At 39.4% G+C, this 24,818-nt stretch overlaps 1 protein-coding gene across 2 annotated transcripts in view; it reads left to right on the top strand.

Annotated features, from left to right (window-relative positions):
• The window catches only part of LOC111672264 (neural-cadherin), a 232,992-nt gene that overhangs the window by 53,127 nt on the left and 155,047 nt on the right, over positions 1 to 24,818 (top strand). For both annotated transcript variants that reach the window (XM_023429642.2, XM_087180218.1), the window contains 8 exons: positions 2,490 to 2,658; positions 3,626 to 3,796; positions 7,539 to 7,711; positions 9,839 to 10,006; positions 11,890 to 12,139; positions 16,156 to 16,283; positions 16,518 to 16,704; positions 22,327 to 22,470. In XM_023429642.2, coding sequence (XP_023285410.2) covers positions 2,490 to 2,658; positions 3,626 to 3,796; positions 7,539 to 7,711; positions 9,839 to 10,006; positions 11,890 to 12,139; positions 16,156 to 16,283; positions 16,518 to 16,704; positions 22,327 to 22,470 — 1,390 coding nt within the window. The remainder of the gene's footprint in view (positions 1 to 2,489; positions 2,659 to 3,625; positions 3,797 to 7,538; positions 7,712 to 9,838; positions 10,007 to 11,889; positions 12,140 to 16,155; positions 16,284 to 16,517; positions 16,705 to 22,326; positions 22,471 to 24,818) is intronic.

The raw sequence follows: 24,818 nt of genomic DNA, 5'->3' as shown, positions 1-24,818 counted from the left end.
TACTGTCCACACCTCAACTGGCTCTTTTCAACAAAAATACCTCATAATGAAAATTGGGAAATGGCCTGTTTCTCCATCACTGTCCGTCTCTATGAGTGAAATTCTTTCAGTGGCCAACAATTTAGTTCTTAGCACCACAGTCTTTGTCCTCATGTTAGCTCATGTTAATTAAAAGAAACTGGAGGAGTGGGGGGCATTGATATCAACTGATATCTTACAGTCTCCAAGGGTGAACCCAGCCATGCTGCAAAGAAAAACTCACTTGTGCTTTTGCTGCCTTTGTCTGCAATCTCATTCTTTTAGCCTTTACCTAAAACTCATGATCAGAGGTGAGCGGGTGGAACTTTGATCATCTGGTTAGTCCAGAGTTTTTCTTTCAAACTGAGGTCCTTCTTTGGCACGACAGTCTGGGACAGTGCCCACATTAGTGCTGACTAAGCAACTGATCAACCTCACATTCCATCTTACCCTCACAGAACCAGTATCATAGTGTTAGACTCGAAGGTGCTGACTGTCAGCCCAGCTGCTCACGGTATCTTTTTGTGTTTGGACTTATTCTTGTGTTTGTTTGATATGGAATGTCTCGTCTTCACTCCCTGTGCATAGTTCTTTTATCCTTCTGATTAATTGCGTAGGTGAATGTCTGTTTTGCAAACCTGCATATCTTCACCAAACCTGACTCCTTCCATAATCAAGGCATTAAAAAAAATGCTGTTGACCAGTAACTACATACTGGAGGTAAAAGGTAGAAAAACCCTATGATGACTACAGAAGGAATTGTTGAAAAGGTGGAGAAAGGTGAAGCATTGTTGCATGATAGAAGAATGTAGGAAATCAATGAAATGATAAGAAGAATGAGAGAAGGAATACAGAGAGGGAACATGAAAAAATTAACAGAAAAAAGGTTCCCCTGTCATTAATTAGATGCCAAAAGAAGGCATCAACAGCAGCACTGAGGGATTCCTTCTCTTCTGTCTCTGTTGCACATCAGCTTCAACGCTCCGGTGACTCATGGAAAAAAAAAAAAGGAAAAATAGTTGATGGAGACAGAGCAAGAGAGAGCAAGAAGAAAGACGAGCGAGAGAAGAATGTGGGTAGAGAGAATAGAGAGAGTGAGTGAGACACAGACAGGGTTCAGATGAGGATAATAAAGCTCTTTCTGTGTCTGGGTTCTTAAAGATTTTGTCAATCACTGAACTTGTCAAACACGGAGCAGCTACCTTGCATCACACCGAGAACTTACGGCACTGAATGAATCTCTAAGATGACTCCAGTAATTCATGTGGTATTCAATGGAGACGAGGGTTAATTGTTTTAGAATTTGAACTTCCCTGGAATATATATGTTTTTTTTTTATTTCTTTTCTCACCATTTAAAACACAAGATGGCAAATAATCATAAAATGTTTTTACTTCTCATTGTCGGTTGTTGCTTATCCTTTCATATTCATTAAATTATGTGGTACATTTTATAAATTTTTTTCTTTATAACAGCATTCCTCGTAAAAGTATACATCCTTTGATATGGAAGGGATACAGTGCCATCCATACTGTACACAATCTGTTTCCGGCATATCCTCTTATGGTTATGTCGGAGTGGTTGTATGGAAGCGACTATTTTTGCAATGCTGAGGTGAGGTTATTACTGCATACAATGGAAGGGATGGAAAATCAGTTGCATGCAGTCTCTTTGACATGATGTTTCTTATGCAAGGAGGCATTGTTCTTTGACCTTTAGTTGTGATGGTTGGGCTATCCTCTGCACCCCGCCATCTTGAAGAAATATTGTGTCACTGTCCATTATACAGTTCCTCTTATATGGGCAGTTTATAATGCATTGAAATATTTAGTGTTACATGTTACGACATTAGTTGACCTTAAGCAGCATGCGTAAATAGTGGACTTCTATCTATTCTAAAGAGAAAGGTTTTATTAAGCAGGCGGATATACCTAATTCATTTTTTAGTTCTTGTAACATCACGCTTCAGGTTGCATCTTTTTTGAATACAACTGCAGCTTTTTTTTTTTTTTTTGTACCCTGCTAAAGGCTCTGTGAAATGTTTTAGACGGCACTATACACATCGGGTGCCAAAAGATCAACCTATTTCATGTTTACCAAAGTGCGGGTGGTACAGTGAGCACATCACAAAGCAGCTATTGAGCACCTTTGCCCAAAGGGTGCTTAGATACGTTCCAAGACCCCTGAACCCTCTACCACCATCTACCATTAACAGGTGGACACAGTGGACCCAGGGTTCTCACTGTATTTCTGTATTTTTCCATTATTTTGAGTCCATGTTACACTTTTTGTCTCACCAATACATAATCTTTACTCTGTCGTTTCAAAATAAATAACATTCCACCTCCCACACAATCTTGCTTACAGTTTCGATAGAATGGAGTATTGATCTAAGTTTCTCTGCACTTACATTGCCACAATCTTCTCTTCCTCCCACCTTTCCTCCCCCCCCGCTGTCTCATTCCATTCAGTGTCAGCAGTACCGAGAGAGCACATCAGTCCTGGAGAACCAGCCAGCGGGGACGTTCGTTCTGCAGGTTCATGCTGTGGATGCTGACGAGGGCTCCAATGGCAGGGTCACATACGGCTTCATGCACAAAGACTCCACTGTGCCGGCGTTCAGCATACACCCTGACACTGGTACTGAAACGCACACAAACTCACTTTCACTTGCACAAACCTACAAATACAATTCATCCTGGTGGGAAGTCTTGTGTAAACTTAGTTCCTTTTAGCATGCCTAGTGCAGCAAGGCATGCATGGGTGTTTACAAGTTTTTAAGTTTGCAATTAAAAGCTAAGATATTAGATCAATTTTAGTACCAAATACAGAGTAACTGTCATTTTACAGCTAAAAGAAAGGATCATAATTCAAAGCCTAGTGGCTGGATGTACAGTATAGTAAAGACTGTAGTATTTGGGTTAGGTTGGGGTTAAAACGTAAGGGTTAGGGTTAAGGTTAGTCAAACATACAAATACGTAGGAGTATGCATGCTTTCATCCCAGTGGGAAGTCTTATGCAGGTTTTATTTAATTTGAATTCCCTTCACAAACCAGAAACTTTACAGAACCTTGCTGTTCTTGTGTTTTAAAAGTTTATTTTAGGTTAACTCAAAGTATACTCTGATTTTAAAAACTGGCACCAAAATCAAAAGGAAAATGTATCACCAACAACAATCCAAAGGCCAAAAACTGCAGCGTTGAGCCTGTGCACGTCTTTCCCATGTGTTTGCAAAGTTGCTTGGTCATGTCAAAGGCTTAGGCATAACGCCAAAAAGTGAACATGAAGAGGTCTGTGTACAACATAAAATAACCTTTCATTTTCAGTAGCAACAGTATTTTTAGTAGAGCAGGAAATATTGTTAATGTCATCACTAACATCATTTGTAAAATAAATAATGAAGATAATTTCCTTTGGATTTGATGATAACTACTTTTGAAAAACTCTCATGTCCTTTCCTATTTTGTCTAGTCTTTAAAGTTTAGCCTCAAGGCAAACAGAGGAAATCATTTTAGTGTTAAATTGCCAATGCTCTGGGGACATGAGACCAAGCGGTGTTTGGGATGATTTAGCTGTCAGATCAACCTTGTTATCTTTGTGTCTCCAGGAGTAATTGTGACAGCCAGGAAATTTGACCGCGAACGCCAACGGGAGTATGCAGTGACAGTGACCGCCACTGACCAGGCAGCTGACCCACTGATTGGCATTTGTCAGCTCAACATCCTCATCTTGGACCAGAATGACAACAGTCCCAAGTTTGAGAACATCCGATATGAGTGTAAGTAGATATTTGTATATATTAGATGTGAAGTAAAGGTGACTGTGAGAGCTCACCCCACTGCAACTGACAGTAAGAGAACGCATACAAATGGAAGAGAGGAAGAGGAAGCTCTGTCTCTTACAAAGTATGCTTCTATAGGGATGAACTGTAACAGCAAAAATATGATTTGCATTAAACATGATCACTGGCTGGATTATGTTCAGGGGCAACATATTTTTTGAATGAATGACGGGCTATATTTATTTATGGCAGAGGTATCACCAGAGGCGGTTGGGGTGGACGCCGGATATACTGTACAGTATAAAGCCAAGCATTTAACCCCCGTGGCTGAAAAATGAAGCCAGACATTGAAGTGCCAAAAACTGCAGATCCTCGAACGGCCACTAGAGCCTGGCCCCAAAAGTTAGTTAGTCCCCTTGGACTTCAATGTTAAAATGCTCAACATGGATACACCCTGGTATGAAAAACGGCTGTGGTCACTATAGCTAATTCCCCCCTTCATGACAACTGTACGAGCGGTGAATTTTTATGTAAGTCCCCATCGAAATTTTGTTACGGCTTAAAGTTAAGCATAATTTTGGTTGTGGCCGCTTTGAGTGACAAGTGGGTGCTGTCACAGTCGATGGCTGTGTTGTGTTTGTGGTGTTGGAGCCTTTTGAAGGATTTGTCTTCGAAATATTGGACTAATAACGTGGCTCTGTGTGCGGTTAATCGACTAACAGAGCGCGAGAAGGTCTGTGGTCCTGCTTTTTGAGGTGAGTGAAATTCTAATGTTATTCGTACATTCACGTTAATTAGCATACCTGGCTTGTTAGCGTAGCTCGTTAAGAAGCTAATTAGCCAGGAAATGAATTAGCCTTGGGCTAACCTTCGAGCAAGACGCCAAGCTGCTCGCCACCATAGACATATAGGCTGTACATAAACGCCGCATTGGCCGTTCAAGTACGTTGCTGCAATACTTTGAACGTCGCTCCCATATTGGACTGGGCAAGACTGGCCTGTAAACAATACAAGTAAACGTAAGAGCTGCGGTTTTTCTGGATAAAACCTCTGTAACGTTTACATTTTTCAGACGATGGGTTTATTATCTACATTTTATCTACAATATAGCGATAGTTTAGGCTTTAATTGCTGTTTCCATAAAGATGAATGTATGTCAACGTAAGGTTTACACTTATGTGGTGGAAAATAATTCATTGTGATAAGGAATTGCCAAAACTCACATTTGATGAACATGGTTTTGTCTTATATTCCTAGGCTTGTGGCGACGTCCCTATATGATGTAATGTACATGAAATGTACAGTTTTTATATTGTGGAAATGGCTTCTTCTTTTTATTTACCCATTGTTTTAGCTTTCTCGTGCTTTAGGTAGAACACAGAATTTTCACTTAAGGATATTTAGGATATTAATAATAATGATAATAATAATAATAATGATATGCTATACTGCAGTACTATACTGTTGTCTATCGGTGTACTACTACTACATCTCACTTAATACTATATTACAGTTATATTCCATATTGTACTGTACTATATGTTTACTTTTTTTTTTTTTTTTTTAACCATAGATTATCACGTAATTATGTTATACTGCTTTAACAACTAAATTTTGCCTCTGGGATCAATAAACGCATATCTCAACTTATATTTGTTTTTCCCTGTAATTGTCTGCCTATCCTTTCAATGCTACGGAAATATAGAAAGCAGACTGACTGTCATAGCCTCTCATTATCTTACTTCATTTATCTTATTTATTGTATTCTCTAGTTGTAACGATTCCTTATGACAGTGAATTATTTTCCACCACTTAAGTAATTCAGTTCATGTAAATCTTCATCAGTAGCATCATAAACCCTTGAATATAAAAAGGACTCATTGAAATTGAGAAATGTTAATGTTAATAGTGTTTTTTTTTTTTATCCAGTGAAACTGCATCTCCTCCATTTATTTGTGTTTGTTTACAGGCCAGTCTTGTCCGGTCTAATATGGTAGTGATGTTGACATACCATCCAGCGGCCAATACAGTCTCTACGTATACATGTCATTGCTTGCCACAGTTATTAAACTGGCATGCACCTAAGTCGCTGTTCCACACACGCCACACCTCTTTGCCCATTTTTGATTAGCCAGGGGTGAAGTGGAGTCAGGCACTGCTAAGATGGTGACAGTGGAGCAGCCCACTCTGAGGTTCACAACCGCTGTTCAGAAAAATATGGTTGATGTCATGGTGATATCATGATGTCATTGATCTTTATTTACAGTCTATGTACACAGCACATGAATGTCACAGCAGAGATTGGGGTTCCCATCTGTTGTTTAGGCAACCAAAGCTTACTCAGTATCTATGTATTTGCAGCTTGTCAAACTAATAAATGTAGCGGACATCCTTAGCCTGGCATCAGTCACAAGCGATTAAAGAAGTTCATAGTAAGGACGTGTAGAGTTATGGATCCAAAAATGTCACCCTTCTCACTCTTCCCACCATCAAACTATCAAATTTATAGCAAACAGAGACAAAGGATCCTTCTCTCACAAACAGACAAGCTTTTACCATGTCAGAGAGATGTACCAGACCATGGGTTAAGTGGTCAGATCCAGAGGATCATCAAATTCCGACCAGGAAAATATCCAGTTACAGTGCAACTCACAGTAGGCGAGATCTTAATATTGTGCTCATGACTGGATTGATGTTTAGATAAAAATTAAATTATATTTAATCATCAAATTTCATTTGAGGACATCTTAATGTCATTTAGTATAGCCATATAGTAAATAGACAAAACATATTCTCTTTAACCATTGCCCAATTCATTACACAGTTCATTTTATCCGCTATTGATTAGCTGTATTATTTTGCTCCACTTTTCATCGTGGAGATTATGACACATTGCATTTATCCTGTATTAGTTAACATTTGACAAATGTATTTATTTAAACTCATTATTCAGACATTGTCATGTTGCGTTCCTTTGAAGTAGAGACTCGAGATCCATTGAATCAAGGCTTCTGATTGGCTTTTTCATATTAATAAATACATTTATTGATCAAAGTGCTTCCCTTGAAGTGGGAAGTGATTCCCTCATTAACAAGGATTTTTAATTTTTAAAGTGTCTTGTAAAATTACATAAATTAACAACATCTCCTCATTACAATAATAGACAATTCAATCTAGTCACAATTACCTTTTGTACAAAATGTATTTGCTGTTGCAGTTTAGTTGTAATTTTTAGGAGACAGGGTTGACTATTGGGACAACTAAAATGGACAAGCATGGAAATTAGTTGACAATGTTTATTTTAGCATTGTGATGGCATGATTCCAGTATTGGGCTTCAGGAGATACTGGCATGACCCAACATGAGCCGATAACTAATTATGAGTGTGTTCATCAGGTTTTATAGTCCCCCTCTTATGTGGTGTAGCTGAAGTTGCATTTTGTTCTGTATGGTTTGGAGTGTAAATGTATTTTTGTTCTCTATTTGCAGTGTGCTTCTTTATGCAGCATATGTGTTGTCAAATTGGTGAATGTCTTTCGTAATTATATTGTGTTTAATTTGTTTGCAATTTGTTTGTGTTTTTTCCAAATGTGCTGTCAGAGTGGTGAAGAATTTTCTTAATTTATTTGTGTTTTCTTAAGTTACAGCACATTGAGCATACAGTTAAAAGACAACAAATTAAGGCCCTACCTACATACATAACCACCGAAGCATTAACCACGCTTCTTCTTCTCCGTAGACTTCCTACGTGAGGATACCATGATCGGGACTAGTTTCTTGAGGGTGGCAGCTCATGATGATGACTTTGGCACCAATGCAGCCATCACCTACTCTATGTCCAGTGAACAGCCGGAATACCTCAGGGTCAACCCGCTGACAGGCTGGGTGTATGTCAACCAGCCCATCTCTCAGGTATACAAAATAAACCATATATATATATATATATATATATATACCATATTTAAGGCAGGTTCATCTTGCTATTTAAAAAGCTTACATCATATAGTTTGCTGTGTACGATAGGAGCTTCTGCTGTGTTTCTGTTACAGCAGATAGCAACATTGTGAATAACAAATGCAATCCTTCATCCGTTTGGATATTTTTTACAAGACTCTTGCATGTCCTTGGGGCTAATCATGCTTATGGGACCACTCCAAATGGCACAGAAGCACTTCAAGGAAATTATGTAATTTCATATTTCCACTCAAGAGCCCCGTGCAAGGCTAGCGATGAACTTTAAACCACAACTAAAACAACATGCTTCTTCTCCCAGTACATGGCCAGAAAAGCAAGTATATTTGCATTCAGGCACTTTATTGCTGACAGTGAGGGGGCAAAAGTCCAGTGGCCAGTAGCAGACAGCCAGGCAGAATATGTGATAATGTCTTCACTGGAGCCTTTTCCTTGGCATCAGCAGAAGTAACATTGCTGATTTTTTTCCTCACTTCACTGCCTCTAACCCTTTGCTTCACTACCAGCAAGAAAAACAATCTTTGTGGGAACATGAACAAGCAATAGAGGAAATTGTCACGTAGTGCGCACAAAAGAAGTCTGTGCCTTAGATGAGCACCACAACGATAAAAGCCAAAAAAAAAGCAACAACTCACCATCTTCTAGTGCAAAGAGAAATGAATGTCTGTATCCTCAGCACCTGGCATCTTACACTAACACCTGGCACCATGCCAGTATTTTTGCCTGAGAGAATGGTTTCCTAGAACATATCCATGTTTGAAGATACAAAACTTTGCCACTAATGAGGATGACTGCATAAAGTATAATACACATGCAGACACTGCCTACATGTCAATTTCAGCCAGTGACAATCTCAGTTGTCTTAATTGCTAAGAGCAAAGATTGAATTTTAAAACTGCATAACTACAAAAATCTTGAAAATTATGAAAATTATGCCAATTAAGTCAAACTGAGTGTATAAATTCTTGCACCCTTTTTACACCAAAATTATCACGTATAAACATTTTCTTTTAATTTAGGACTCCTTTCACACCGCCAGATGCTTGCCTTTCTGTTCAAAAAGCCACACACAACTACAGGGAGCAACATCACCAAGTGCTGAGGACACACACACACACACACACCCACACGAGCAGATCCAAAGAGTGAGCTGCTAGTTGCCATGCAGACCTCTAAAATAGGTAAGTCGTGTCTCATCCCCAGGGTGGGGCTCCTGTAAGTGTCGGAGCCTACACGTGAGATGCTTTGGTCGGCAATTGTGTGTTTTTAAAACTTATTGAGTGCAGCCCCAAGCACAGCTTACTCTCTGCAGAAGGTGTAGCCTCTGCCCACTCTGATGTAACAGCACTGTGCTGAGGAGGTGACAGGTCTGTTTACAGTGTTTGTGCTCTGTAAGACTCCACAGTAAGGCGATAAATTTGTGTGTTCACGCGGGAGTTGTGTTTACATCACTGCCTATTGAAGCCGATAAATATCCATGATTACTGCAGAGTCATTTGAACTGGGACTGAATGCTGATTGTACCCTTTGATAAGAGCCTGATGTCAGCAGGTCTTAGCAGGTGTTTTGACCAGTGTAAATTTGATTTGATTTATTTATTCGCACACATAAAACATTACAAATACAGTGTATATAGTTTTTTTATGAATTGGATATGCAGGTGAGGTAAAAAACCCATCAAGGGCTTATGTTAAACCTCACCTCGAGGGGCTTTGGTTAAATTATCTTCTTTAGTTACTGAAACAGACAATTTCCTCTGATTACAGTGGCTAAAGCTAATTGCTTTTGTAAGGGTTACACAACTTTGTTGCTCCACAGTGCCCTGCAATCAATACAATTATCTTAAGGTATTTTTGTTTTTACCTGGATGCAGCCAGTCATTTTCTGTCTGCACGGAGGTTTGGAAAATGGATAGCTTGCTGAAATCTGTGTGATCTAGATTCACAATGATTATGGAGGCTGTAATTATCACTGTTTCAGACTAATAGATAAATTAAGAACGTACCATCAGGTGATTTTCTCTTCTTTTCTCTGCTCTTTTTTTTCTGTGTGGACTTTCTGCAACAGAGGAGCTACATCACCAGGGAAATTGTGGCTACGGATGGAGGGAACAGGAGCAGTTCAGTGGAGCTGGCTGTCACCATCACCAATGTGAAGAATCAGCCTCCACAGTGGGAGAAAGACAGCTACAGCGTGGTCATACCGGAAAACACTGTCCGAGACACACCCATCGTGGTACGTTGGGATGGGGTTGGGGTAGCTGCCAGTAACAGGAAGCAGATGCAGAAGACTGAAGGATCCATTCCCTAGCAAACACATAGGAAGAGTCTGTGTACATTTTTAAGATAGAAAAATAGACAAGGTATGTTCATGTATTTAACAAACAAGGGGGTGGTGGCCTAAAGAGAAACATATTTGTGACTGGATGGAAGTGACCACGTAGGTGCTCTTGAGCAAGGCCTTTAACCCCCACTGTAAAAGAGGGCTTAACTTTCTGTGAAATTTTCCCTGGGTGAATAAAATCAAAAATAAAATAAAAAAGGGCAATTTAAAGTTCTTGTCCTCCAACTTGACCCAAAACACAAACAGTAGTCTTTAGCTATTGGCTGCACTCAGAAAGGTCAGTGCAGCTCAGTGCACTGCTGCACATATACAGTATTACAATAGAGGAGGCAGCTGTTTATTTTTTATTTTTTTGCAGTGATATGATTACCAACTAGGAGAAAGCAGTGACAGACACCTACACCAAAAATAAATTGTCTGCAAACTGAACAAAAACCTTTATATCTTTATTAATTCGACATAAAAATAACAATGTTTGACATCCTGGTGTAGAGCGAAAACACACAATAGTACTGTAAAATTCCTGGCTCGGTTTTTGCAGAGATGCTTGTTGCTTTTCTAACCTCTTATTTCCCCTTCCTCTCTACAAAAAAAAAATCTAGGAGCAACAATCAGTTTTGTGTTACATTCAAAAAAACAAAACCCTGAACTCCACCAATAAAGCTTTATTATTTCACAATTCAGATATTCAGTATACTATCAGCTGGATTTGATTATTCATGGGCATTGCCTTTTAATGCCACTAACACACTGTCAACTAATCAACAGATTTCTCCCAGGATCTCTTGAAAGCAATTAAATCCATTAAAGTTGCTGATGAATACTATTAAACAAAAGATGGAAATGAAAAGACAGAGGAGAGTACTCTACCCAAGAATGCGTGTATGTGTTTAATTGTGCTTGTGAGAGATGCTGATAAAGGGAGGGAGAAAGAGGGAGACTGTGGTCCCTGCAGTACAACATATTAATTGAGATGGCAGTTCATTGTTGATTTGACTGTTATGCAAAGATGCAGTGACTCTCAGCGGGCTGTAATAGCTCTACCGTGGAAATCTGAGGTTTTTATGGCCCAAATCAGCTCATACAGTAGTCAGGCATGTTTGCCAGTTCTGCATGCCTAATAGGGTGTCTCATTACTGTAGCTGCTATGCTCCGCAGGTTGAATGGATACAGCTAGGTCACCCGTAGGAAAGCTGCATCACGTCCGAGATGGCATTTTTGATTTTAATTGGGGTGTGTGTGGCATCAGCTTTGAGTAGCCTCTCCTTAATTAGTTTAGGGAGAATGCATGATCAAGAGCAGAGAGCATTTCCATTTGATCCCACAGGATTTCAGCAGATTGTTGTCTAGTCTAACAGTTTGAGACTTACTGCCTTAATATTTTAGTGTTCATTATTATAGGCTGTAAAACACTTTTTTCCATTTGGGCAGATCATTTGTCACTATTTACAATGCACACTTCCATTGAAGCTCAGCTGCTGCTGCCCTCTGTTCCATCCCTGTCCTGAGGATTACTGCTGGGATCCAGCATTTCTCCAGCTCTCAGAACTGATAATTGGAAACAAGATTTCTGTCAAATGCAAATTACTGGCTGTTTTTAGGAGCACTTACACAACAAAGTGATCATGGGTAATTAAATTTACTCTAAAAAATGGGAAATGACAACTACATATGTGAGAGGTGGTGACATGGGTTTTCACTGGGTTCAGTACTGGCTGTAGACATAGACTGAAGGTTTACCTTCAATGTTAAACTCTCCTTCTTTGTTTAAACAGACCATCAAAGCCACTTCCCTGCTTGGGGATCCCAGGGTGACTTATAATTTGGAGGACGGTATGGTTCCAGAGACAAACATGCCGGTTCGCTTCTATTTGACCCCCAACCGAGAGGACGGCTCGGCCTCCATCCTGGTGGCAGAGCCCCTGGACTATGAGACCACCAGAAACTTCATGCTGCGGGTTCGAGCCCAGAACGTCGCCGCTGTACCACTGGCAGCCTTCACCATGGTCTATGTCAATGTCACAGGTGGGCCTTTTTATAATTGCTCTTTATTTTATTTATTTGTTTTCTTTGAAGTAAATTTTCCTTACTCCACTATACTTTACATCATATACTAACACCGTTTTGGTCCTGCGTAATAATTTAACATTCATCTAAATGCATTGTTGTGACAGATGAAAGCTGGGTAATTGAAAGGGGAAAAAAGCCATTTCACTAAAATGTACAGCTGTTTGTTTTTGTCCTGTTGTGTAAAATGAAAGATTTTTTTGGAGCTTTGTGTAATAAAGTTCATTGACTATGCAGCAGCATCTCACACAACCCTACATCAAATAACCCGAACTATCACTTAAAGGGAGTAGGGGACAATCGGGTGTTTGATTATTCAACTTCTGATGTCTAAGATATAAGCTAATGGAAGAGCAAAATGGATTTTACATGATTAATTTGCAAGATGGGCTTAATGGACTTTTTAGAGCATTAATAACAAAAATAGAACAAACTTGCACACAGTCGAACAACATAAAGCACTATGCTTATTCAAAAGCTAAAACTGAATGTGGTCATGACCCAGTTAAGGTCTACATAACAAAAATGCCAACCCAGAACAGGTTACTGACACACATCAGTTTTCAGTATTTTCACCTAATGTGCTTTGAGTCACTGCAGGAAAAAAATGTAATGTGCTGCTATATTTTTTATTCTTACCATCATTACTAAACATGGACAGTGTCACTGTATTAGTTCATTCTAAACTGCTTCTACAACATGACCGTTGTTCCACAACGGATGCCACGGAGAGAGAGAATAAAGAGAATTTGGGCAGAACAGAAGGGTCAGTCGTATCATAGTGCTCTCTAAGACTTGATTGCGTTCTAAATTTCCATCGGACTCATTTAAATCTAGGATTCCAACGCTACACAAATCCAAATTATTTTCAGAGCTCACCAGCTGTTGTTAGTGTGATCAGCTCATGAGTGCAACATATATACTTAACCCCACTGCACCGAGAAATGTCATCAGGGACTCAGAGTCTTGTCCCTCTCCTAGACTCTTTGTTATATCTCATCTTTCGCAAAGAATATCAGTTTTCACCTTTCGATCATTCTCAATCATGTCTGTCATTATTTTATGGTGCTTCTAAACGTAAATACTAGGTTCATGAGTAACTGTTTCAGTTAATGCTCAGCCCCTGGCTTAAGTTGCGATCATCACTGCTTAATATGTTGGCATTTGCTAGCCGCTGACCTTGCTCCTCAAAATAACTCCCACCCCACATGCCCCACACTCCCCTACCTTTAATTGACTGGTAACATGCACGCATGCACACACACACACACGTACACACAGGCATGTGCACACACACACACACACACACACACACACACACACACACACGCACGCTTACCCCATTCCATCAAATTGGTCTTAATCCAGGGAAAAAATAATTAATTCACGCCGACTCTCTCTTGCCTCTCTATCCCTCTCCTAACTTCCCCTTCTCCTCTTTTCGCTCACCCCTCCTCTCCCTTATCCGTCTTAATAAGAAAGCTCTTTGACTCCTCCAGAGGCAATGCGGCTGAGGGAGGGAGGGAGGGAGGTCTGTAATGGATTTAAGGCCCCATTTTTAATTCATAGATTAAGACATTTGCTCAGAATAAAGGCAAGGAAAAAATGGCACATGGAGCTGCATTAGATTTAATGTGTTGCTCTATTCAAGTCATTTCTGTAATGCTTTTGGCCTTAAATCAACTATGTTAAAATCTTGCCTCTGCTATTCAAGCAAACTTTAGAGTTCACATTCTGTCTGGCTGCTACCTGCTGTGACCTTCCTCTTGATGCCAATGGGACTTGGAAAATAAAAGCACAACAGCAGAAATGACATGAATACATCCGTTGTCAGAGCTCCAGTGAATACGTGGACTAACAAATGAATAGACTGGCCGTGCTAATAATGATCCCTTACAATGTTCTCATTTCCCAGGTTATATTTCCCACAAATACACCCTAAACAGGTTAAACATTCATGCAAACTAGGATGAACTCTTATCATGTTCTTGCCGGCAGCCAGACTTGAACATTATATGGGATATAGATTCCCAGTCTTATTCCAGTAGCTGCAGGCTTGCATATTGATGAAAGTCCAATACCAACAGCGATCCAGGATGCTAGGAGGACTGAAGCCGCTCTCAAGGCCAGAGGTGCACCAATAATAAACAGCTTTGTTAGTCATTGCCAGTTATTTTCTTTAAATGTATTCACAACCTACAGAATCACCTTTTTAAGAGGTCTTCAGGGAAAAAAAGGAACGCAGAATGATGATGTAGTTCAGGCCGCAAACTAGAACTTGAAGGCTCTGCAGACACCAAAACACTGCACATTGGTTTATAATACGTTACAATGATTGTGAAATAAACAGGAGAAATACAGCTTTCACATCATAAGGAAATCTGACAGGAATGAGCGCCTGCACATATTGCACATATTACTTGCACATATTTGATAGGCTGATGATAAATCATTGTAAAATTTCACATATTGTAGTAATTTAGTTTATCTTAGATTAGGTTTTTTCTTTCTTCTCTACAGACGTTGTAGCTGGTAGTAGGAGTAGTAGTAGCAGTATTAGTAGTAAGTGCTAAGTTTTTATTTTTTTATATAAGAACACACAGTGGTATGCTATTACACATTAAAGGAGCAATTAGATATATGAATAGTAATTTCATTAATTAATTATTAATTCCAATTACTTTTGCTGACCTAATACTAAGATGATGGCTGTATTGTATTGTAAAAGCAAAATCCCCCTGGAGTAAAAGCTCTCTGTCATCACATCAGAAAAGTGGGGTTACAGAATATGGGGATGAGAAATTTAGGATCCAACGATGAATGGCTTTACATTGAAGTGTAAAATGCAATGTGAAGTGCCGCCAGGACTAGAGAAATATGCTCTGTGCATTTGGTGTTGGCCAGAAATCATCCTGGTGCATTCTGGTCCAGATGCTGATGGTCTTTTGCATAATCATTTAGACACATGAACAAAGAAGTGAAATAATCTAGGATTTGGTCGGTTTTATCTCCAGGCAGTGCTAATGTAATTTTAGCAACATTTCTTAGTCGTCGCAGGAAGCAGGAAATAGTCAGGGACCAAACCAGGACAGACAGGCTCATTAACAGTGATCAGAGGACAGTGTGCAGAAGACAGAAGTATTTTTGGTGGTAGAACATTTAGATTAGATGAGCGCAGATGGATGTGAGGCGTAATGTTAAGTAATTCATTTAAATAAATAGAGGTAAACCAATTTAACAGAATTGATGAGGGGTCAGCAACAGGTAAACAAGAATTTGTAGGCTGATTAAAGGGCTTTGATGTGTTCTTTCAACAAAGTCGTCTAAGAACATTTGACATTCAGATCATTTGAAGGGTTGGAGTTCACTACTCTGCCATTTGATTCTAAAAGAATTCTTGAATTATGTTTCATAGCTGTAACAACATTTTAAAATACGAGTTGACAAAAGGCCTAATTGGAGAGGTTTGACTCATTGCAGACACACAATAAGAAGGAGATTACGTGTACATAAGCGATTTTTGTAATTACAGTAATTGTCAGAGCTATTTGCACAAGGGTTGTGTTGAATTGAAACAGTAGTTCCAATATGGTGGGAAACTACAAGCTGAGCTGAGTGTTGTCTGTTTTAAAGATATTCCCATGCTGCCATGTGCTGTTTCTAACCACTGTTAATCCAAAAATACAATATATCTATAAAATAAAAGCAACTACTTGGAATACTTGCTATAACTTATCTGTTTAATTGATAACTGTACTACCAACAACCACTTGTTGGTAATAAATGGGTATTGAGAATGGCCAGATGGATGTAACTACCCAGTGCTACAGGCATTTCAGGCCTGTAGCACTAGGCATAGGGCCCATCAGTCTTCTCTGATCTTTCTAGCAAATTCACCAGACATACGACGCAAAAATGAATTTTGGGTATATACCCTAAGCACACTCTCTCTTCCTGTCTTCTTCCTTCTCCAGATGTAAATGACAACGTCCCGTTTTTCACTTCCTCCATCTACGAGGCCTCGGTGACTGAAGGGGCAGAATCCGGAACTTTGGTTTTCCAGGTCTCAGCCAATGACCTAGACTTGGGTCTCAATGGCAAGGTGAAAACAGATCTGTACATACACTCAGACACAAAAACCGTGGTAGAGGTGGTGGTGTTGCTCTTTCATTGTGCTCTGTTGAAAGGAGTGGTTAGAACTCATTTCCTTTTCAATACATACACTCTATTATCTTCAGTCTTCCTCGGTTTTTGATAATCAAAAAGGTGTAAATTAGCAGTAACTACCTGTTCTTCACCACTTGACCCTCTGTAAAATGGTGTCCGCCCCAACCAGATCTCCTACTCCCTGCTGGAGGATCGCAGTGGGGACCACCAGTATTTCCGTATTGACCCAGAGCTCGGATTCATCTACTCACAGACTGTGTTTGACCGTGAGACCAAAAGCTCCTACCTACTGGAGGTTCAGTCTGTGGATGGCTGGGAGTCGGCACGGCCTGGCAAACATGGACAGCCCAACTCTGGTAAGTAAGACTGACACTACTCAGAACGTCCTTCAACTGAACTGATGGTTCAGTTCAGATCTCTGGTGTTTTTGCCGTATGTCAAGTGAGTGTTAAGAACAGCACTTGTAAAAGCTGTTATGAAGTGTTGAATTGGTGAGCATTGCTGTGTTGTAGCATAAAGAGTAGATCCAGCACACAGAGGTAAAACTTATTATAAAACATGGGAAACATTTAATATTTCAATGACCCCCAACAATTTTTAACTGTAAAATTATGTGATAAGAGGTGAGTCACTTCTGTAATACAAGTGTGGACACCTGAACATCACAGCCATATGTGATTGTTGAACATCTCATTAACCTGCTGCTATAACAGCCCCCACTCTACCTGGAAGGCTTTCCGCTTGATTTTGGAAGCTGTCTCAAGTGATTTTAACCCATTCAGCCACAAGAGTGTTGGTGAAGATGGCCTGTGATGTTAGGTAATAAGGCCTGGCTCGCAGTCCAGGTCAGGTATCTTTGCTCAGTCAAGTTCGTCCACAAAAAAAAACAACTGGGAAAACCATTTCTTTATGTATCTGCTTCTGTGCACAGTGGTGTTGTCATGTTTGATCAAGAAGTTGTCTTTTCCAAACTTTTACTATATATTTTGAAGCACACTATGTCTAAAATATCATTGTACCCTTTATTGAAGCAAATCATCGCCATAATATTATGAATCATATCAGCAACTGAAAACAAAATTTCGAGATTTAATCACTCTTAAATACTCGGTGTTGAACGTTAAATACCTCTGAATTTCGGTTTAAGAAAATATATTTCTTTTCATCATTCTTTCTTTTCTTTCATTGCTTTACTTTTTATATATTCAGAAGCTGTAGTTCTAGTTCAAAGCTTCTCTATTTCAATAAGCTCAATTCAACCCTGACCCTCCAAAGATTCAAGTCGAGGCAAAAACACTTTGTCAAATTCAGACACTAAATGTCAAGATTTAAATTCTGATTTGAACAAAATAACCCAAACATAACATTACGCGAACCCCAGTGGCGTGCAGTGGCTTTCATGGATAGGCACGCAGAGCCAAACAACCACCTTACGATTAAGAAAGGAAAGACTGTTGAAGTATTTTTCTAACGCGAAAGCTTAGTTTCCACACAAATCTGTGCATGTGTATAATGCTGCAATATCATAATTGATCTCAGAACAGTGGAAGCTGAGTCAAGGGCAGCTTGATAAGCACACTTTGGCTGTAGCTAATCACCAGTCAAAGAACCCTCGATTGTCCTCAGTGCTGCTCCGCTCTCTATCGACAAGCTCCGGCCTTTGTCAACGGGACACGGTCACGCCCATGAATATGACTTAATCGACAGATAAAACAGCTGGTAGTCAAGCTAGCTTTGATAGAGAATAGCCTGCCGCCACCACAAATGGGCAGTAAATTACATGATGGATGCAAACATGCATAAGATCCTTTATGTTCTAAGATCAGAATGCAAGGAGAGATGTCGCTTCCACTATCGTTCCCCTTGATGTCTATTTTTAGCCTCAGCTGGGCAAGTATGTCACTGTCTAACCCTGACCCTGACACCAAGGAAAAGCAATCAAGCCTGAACTTATGTAGCATTAACATTTCACTTAACTGAAAGTAAAGGGCTTAGCCCAAACCATTGACTGCCTCAGGAAATGCATCCATTAAACAATTGAAACTGTGCATTCAGGCAGGTAGTGTTTTCCTAACAAACCTAGTTTTCCCATTAGACGTCCAATCAGTGAAGCATCATTCATCACACCAAACTAGACATCCCAGTGCTCTAGGGTCCAATCACAGCATGCTTTACACCTGTCCAACCAAGGCTTGGCATCACACACGGTGATCTTAGCTTTGTGTGCCACTGCTCGGCCATTGAAATCCATGTCATGAAGCTCCCCACAAACCATTCTTGTGCTAATGTTGTATCCGGAGGCAGTTTGGACTGCTGCAGAGAGTCAGTCCTGTTCTGTGAGCTTGTGTGGCTTCCCACTTCACTGCTGACCTGTCACGGAATTTGATGAAGAGACATATTGGAGACTCGATATCCTTTGACACCTCCACATTAAAAGTCAGTGAGCCCTTTCAGTACAACCCATTCTGCTGCACATGTTTATAACTTCAGATTTCCTGGCTGTATGCCTGATTTTTTTTTTTTTTTTTTGCACATCTTAGCATTGGCTGATGCAGCTGAACCCACTAACCCACATACTTTATTCATATAACGTATCAAATAATGCTGCAGTGGCTTAAGTTACAAAATTTTATTCAGCAGTTTAGGCAATTGCATTGAATACAATGTAGTTGCTTCCAATGCAAATGCACCTGAGGAACACCTAAATTCCAATCAGAATGTGTATAAACAAGGACTTTTCATGTGTACGCCACCCCACATTTTACCTCTGGGGTTACTTTCCGAGGTATGATCTGTAGTAGTAGTTCATTGCAAACATGAGCTCATTACACCAGTTATAGAATCATCAGCTTTCATGGAAAAATGCAAACAGATTGATGTAATTGCAGAAATGATTCAGATTCTGTTGATACCAGAGTTGTTTTGTAGTTTATTTCTTGAATGTGGCTGCTGTTATATGACTAAAAAAAGAGGACAAGCACAAAGGGGGAGAGAGTTACAGACAGCTGCTCTGTAGGCTTCATTTAAGGCTCCAAATGTTTATTGAAGGCAGCGATAATCTCTGTTTTCCTCTTTCTGTCTCTTTCCCACATCTGTTCATCTCTCCCGACTGAAGGACCAAAGGCCATCTTTCTCTTTCAGTCTGCTCCCCCCTCCATCTCTCCATTTCTCTCTCATTTGCTGCCAGATGAAATGCATACATGCTCCGATGGTAAAATAGAGACATGAAGAAACGAACAGCTGTTGAGACAGATGGGTGGTTGGAGAGAGGTGTTGAAGAAACAGCAAGATGGACCAGGATATATTTTTAATAAATATGATCATGGATTATTAACCGATCCTCTCTCTAGGTTTGGCTCACACAGCAACGTAAACAGAAGTTAAATATTAAGCAGAACAGAGACTGCGAGACTGCAGTAAAGCTGAGGGAGTTATTCTGTTTATTAATTTATATCTCTGCTAAGAATATTAAATGAGGTGGCATGAAGAAGGATGGGTGACAGGAAAATTAACAGATACTTACCCCGGATGCACACATCAAAACACACGCACAACAATTATTGTCAGTCTCTGATATAACGATTTCCACAGGGAGATCATCTCAGTGTGTCATGAGTGAGTTTTACTCTACAGTCTTTTAAAACTGTAATCAAACGTACCTCAGCGGATCTTGAAAGGCTGATACCCTCAAAACTCCATCTTGATTCAGGCTCAAAGAAACAACAAAACAAAATATAGAAATAAAATACAGAAAATACAGAAATAAAAATCTGATCAGTAAAACCAGGGTGGGCTGTAGTTTTCCTCGTTAAAAAGAAGGCAGAATATCAGGCTACACCTATAATCACAGATGAAAAGGGGAATACATTCATTCAGATTATTAAAAATCTATTTTAGAATGATAGACCTGATATAAATCTGATTTATACTCTGACACTTCCAAAATCAGAGGCTGTTTTTCTTTCCTTTTCATCTTCCCTTTGTAACAGATGATGGGAATCTGTTGTCAAAGCCCTGACCTCCAAGACAGAAATCATTTTGGTTATTAAGACTGGACATTATTTCCAGGATACTTGTGACCATTGCTGGAATTGAGCTCATGCTCCAAAGTCCCAGTACCTCTGATCTAACCTTCTGGTGGATAATTGTATTTAGCTAAGCTAGAAGTATATATGCTGATTCATCCCCCCCTGCAAATATCATGCCTCTGCTGACAGTCCTTCTCATCGTAATTGCTACTTAGGCCATTAATTAGTTACATATTTTGATTTGGTTTTATTTGAATTCCACTTGAATATATATTAACACTTGACAACTTCATAAAAAGCTTGTATCCTTCAACTGTGTGCAATAAAGTCCCAACTGTGCATAACTTCACAAAAATAAAAACTTTCAACGCAGTTATATGTTGCTCATTAAATTATGTGTATTTTTATACAGAGAGAGACTTCACTCTGGACTACACTGACAATACTAGTGTACGTTATCTAAGATAAAAGCTCCATGCCACACAGCTCCCTACTGTTACGTTTTTTTTATTCTTATTCAAACACTGCTTTTTATGTGGTTTGAGGGACTGTTACTTTCATTGGTTTTAGGAGAATCACACAGGTTTCATTAACTACAAAAGACAATGTGCAAAGTGAATAGAGAACACCATTCAGATTTTTCTGACACAGTAGCATGGCGATCTCATTGTTTCACTGGATTAAGAAAAAGCAGAAAAAGCATTTGACCATGTCAAATTTGACTTCGTTGAAAATTATCTGTGGCTGGACAGAATTTTCTGTAATGAACCTCATGCCGCAGTATTCACCAAGTGACTCCATCAAGATCATGTTAGCAGGGCTGTCAGCTCTCACCACTTTCATTACAATGCGAAAGTACTGATTGCGTGCTCATGAGCGTTTGATAGGTCTTTGGTTTTGTGAAGATACTTCACCAGTGTGTCTCAATACTGAAGCTTCGTATTTGAAATACCTTCTTTTTTGAAAAACATGTCACTCTGACAACTTTGATAACTGTCAAGGTTAATTCAGTTTGACTTTGCACATGTACACATACATACACACATGCCAAACACCAATAGATGTTGCAGACTAGAGGAAAGCAGTATGTTGTCAAGTGGCCGCAGAAATAACCTTGATAAACACTGTTTTCAAAGGCAGAAAACAGGCTCTTCTACTACTTACAAGTGTGCGGGTGGGGTTTGGGTGTGATTTTTACACGTACATGTCTCTAGAAGTGTAAAAACATGGATGCGGGGACGATGCTGCTACATCTGCTTATCCACTTTCTGTGTTCTTCCTCCAGCCCTCCCTACCTTTCTCTGTCTCCCTCTGACTGATTCTGAACACGTGCAAAGCCCTGGCATCTGCGACTTGTTTTGTTATAGCTTCAAGGGCTGCATTAGTTTGCTATCTGTGCTATGAACTGTATACAATCTCTTCCACCCTGGCTTAAATAATTTATCTCATCTTGAAGCGTGTATTGCAAATTATGCTCGTTTTGATACCAATATCAAAGGAAGTGTAAGATGTTGGGTTGCTCAACTACCAAGCCTTACACTGATGCCCCTAGGGTGCTTTGTTCCTCATTTCAGCCCGCGGTTGGATGGTGAAGAAAAGAAGAAACAGCTGGATTTTAATGTTAAAAACCGACAGAAATACCAGACACAAATGACAGATATAATAGAAAAGTGGTAGACATCAGTGGAAGGAAGGGAAAAAAAGGATGTAATTTATGTTTTTGTCTCTGCATGCATGAAGAAATATCTGCTTTCCCATATGTGTGCGAATCTGTGTGCACACTGGTGAAAAGTGACTAAATTGTTGCTTTCCAAAGAGAGATAGACAGATGTTCATGTTTACATTGACAGAATAAGAACAACCTCATGTTTATAATCGTCTTACTCCTCTCTCTCTCTCTCTTTCTCTCTCTCTCTCTCTCTTTCTTTCTTTCTTTTTTTTAAATTTCAGACACGGCATATGTTCGCGTTTTTATCAGTGACGTGAATGATAACAAGCCTGCATTTGCACAGACATCCTATGAAGTTGATGTGGATGAGGACGCTGACGTAGGCTTTGCCATTGTCACCGTCAGTGCCAATGATGGGGACGAAGGTAGGTTGCATGAATAAAGGAATATATGAGACGAACCCATTTAATATATATATATATATATATATATATATATATATATATATATTTATGTGATGTGTGTGTGTATTTATTTATAGTGGAACACATTTACACAGGCACACAGGTTAAGTTCTGTTTTTCCTCACTCGAGAAATTTTCCCTTTTTACTGCTTTTGTCTGACCCCCTTTTACTTTGAAGGATATAGTTTGCACTACAAAACATGTTATGAAGTCATGAAGCGATTTGTGAGTTTTAAACAGCCACTGCAGACGAACCCATTTAATTTAACCTTTCAATGGAAGGCAAAGGGAGAAGCTGTCAAGTGTTGAAATGTGTACTTTCACATTTCATGTTTTTGACATCTAAACATTTTCTTTTTTTCACTTTAGTCATCTTCTCACTGTTAAGATGTGGCTCCCCCAGAGACACAGACTGCAGATGGTAAATGTCCTTGGAATCGCTGGACGTGTTTCCCATTAAATATCCAAACTGAGGTCAATGGAAAAGTGGCAACATTTTAAAATGACCTAGTTGTTTTTTCCCCAAATTTGAGCAGTCTGGACTTGAAGTTGTTTATAGTAGTATGGCAAACGATTCCCAGTCCCACACCTGATCGTACATTACCATTATTTGTCAGGGGGATATTATGCGTGATGATGTAGTGACATTCTTGTTTATCTTTTATTTTTTAACAAAAAAAAAAAAAAATTAACATAATGTGTGTTTATTATCTATCTACCAGTGTACTTGAGTTTTATAGGTTGGAAAATGATGAAAAAAAAATGACACAATTACACAACCAGTTGGCTGATTTTAAATAAAAACACATTTAATTAAAGTAAAAGTTGTACTTTTTTGGTAAAACGAAAATAGCAAAAGGTATTTCCAACAGCCTGAACACAAGCTGCCATTAAAAGTGTGAATGTCACTGCTACTTACCAAGCACAAACAAATTAAAAGCTCATAATAACGCTTTGCTGCTGCTCAAAATAAATAAAATATAATGAGTCCAGCAGTCCAACAGATTCTTATTCGTGTCCGATGAAAAATAAAGCTTAAAATATCTTCACATTTCAGAGAATGTAATTAATATTTTCCTCATACATTATATGATGGTTGCCTATCCGCTGTTAATCAGAATGTTAATTTTTATCGCCCGATCCTCGGATATAACTGTGATCCACGCATTACTACTCCACTGCTGCACTACTCAACCCCTCTTACTGTAAAGTTGCTTATGCTGTTGCTGTGTAAAACGCAGTCCGACCAGTTTGTCTGAATGAAGCTAGTAACAACACAAGTAAGATTTATGAACCTGACATTTAGTGAGAAAGGTATTTTTCCATCTAGAATTTATCTAACTGGTTGGCTTTTCCAGTGCACATGCCTTTTAACTGATAGTTTGGGTTATTTGATGTGGGGTTGTGTGATGCAATGTATTGTCTGCAAAAGATTTAAGTCATGGCTCCCAGTTTGGAGAAGCAGGTAGGATTACTGGCACAGAAGCTGAGCAATGTGCTGTTGTGGACAGGGACAGCAAAAAAAACACACCCCCAACTTTCCTGCAGCAATGAAAGTAAATGAAGCCTTAAAAGTTAATGCAAACAATTCCTACTGTTTGACTTATAAACCCTGCACAAAGGCAGTGTTGGAGAAAAGTGTGTTACAATAAGTAACAAAGGAAGACAGACTGGTTGGTTGGCAGGTTCATCCTACAGCAAGATAATGACAGGACCAAACGTGATCTAAGAGAGCACGGTCTCCACATCTAAACCCCATGGAGCTGGTTTGGCATGAACTGGACAGAAGGTGAAAGCAAAGCAAACAAGTGTAACAACCTTTCTGAACAATATTTTATTTCCATCGCTAGACAGAAGCCGTGAGCGTGTTCGGCTGCTGGATGAGTCAGAAATTCAGATTCAATGTAGTTCAACAAGAGGTGATTGATTCCTTCTTTTAAAATGTCCAATTGCTTATTTTTTTTTTCTATGCTTTAATTTCAGAAATGCTGAGACACTGAATTACGTGAATTTCAAATAACAGCTGAATAAATGTAACCGTCTTAAAATTTGGAGCGGTAGTGTAGGTCTGTGGTGGAACATGCCGAGACACTCAGCTGTCACAGCCGGAGGCAAAATGTCAGCTCATGACAGAAAAGACAAGACCATTATTACTCTGAGGAATGACAAGTCTCTCACATGTTTGAGCACGGTGGCTTACATATCAAAAGTGCAGTAGAAACTGGATAGGACTCTGATTAGTTATTGATCAACAACACAATCAAATCAAGTGACTGTAGTTTGCAAGGAGTGACATCAAGATACAGCTG

The sequence above is a fragment of the Seriola lalandi genome, unplaced genomic scaffold, assembly GCF_002814215.2.
Source record: "Seriola lalandi dorsalis isolate HSWRI2012SDOR001 ecotype SW California unplaced genomic scaffold, Sedor1 jcf7180002054898, whole genome shotgun sequence".
NCBI classification, from domain to species: domain Eukaryota; kingdom Metazoa; phylum Chordata; class Actinopteri; order Carangiformes; family Carangidae; genus Seriola; species Seriola lalandi.
The sequence above is the reverse complement of the archived record's forward strand: the minus strand, read 5'-3'. Positions and strand labels throughout refer to the sequence as shown.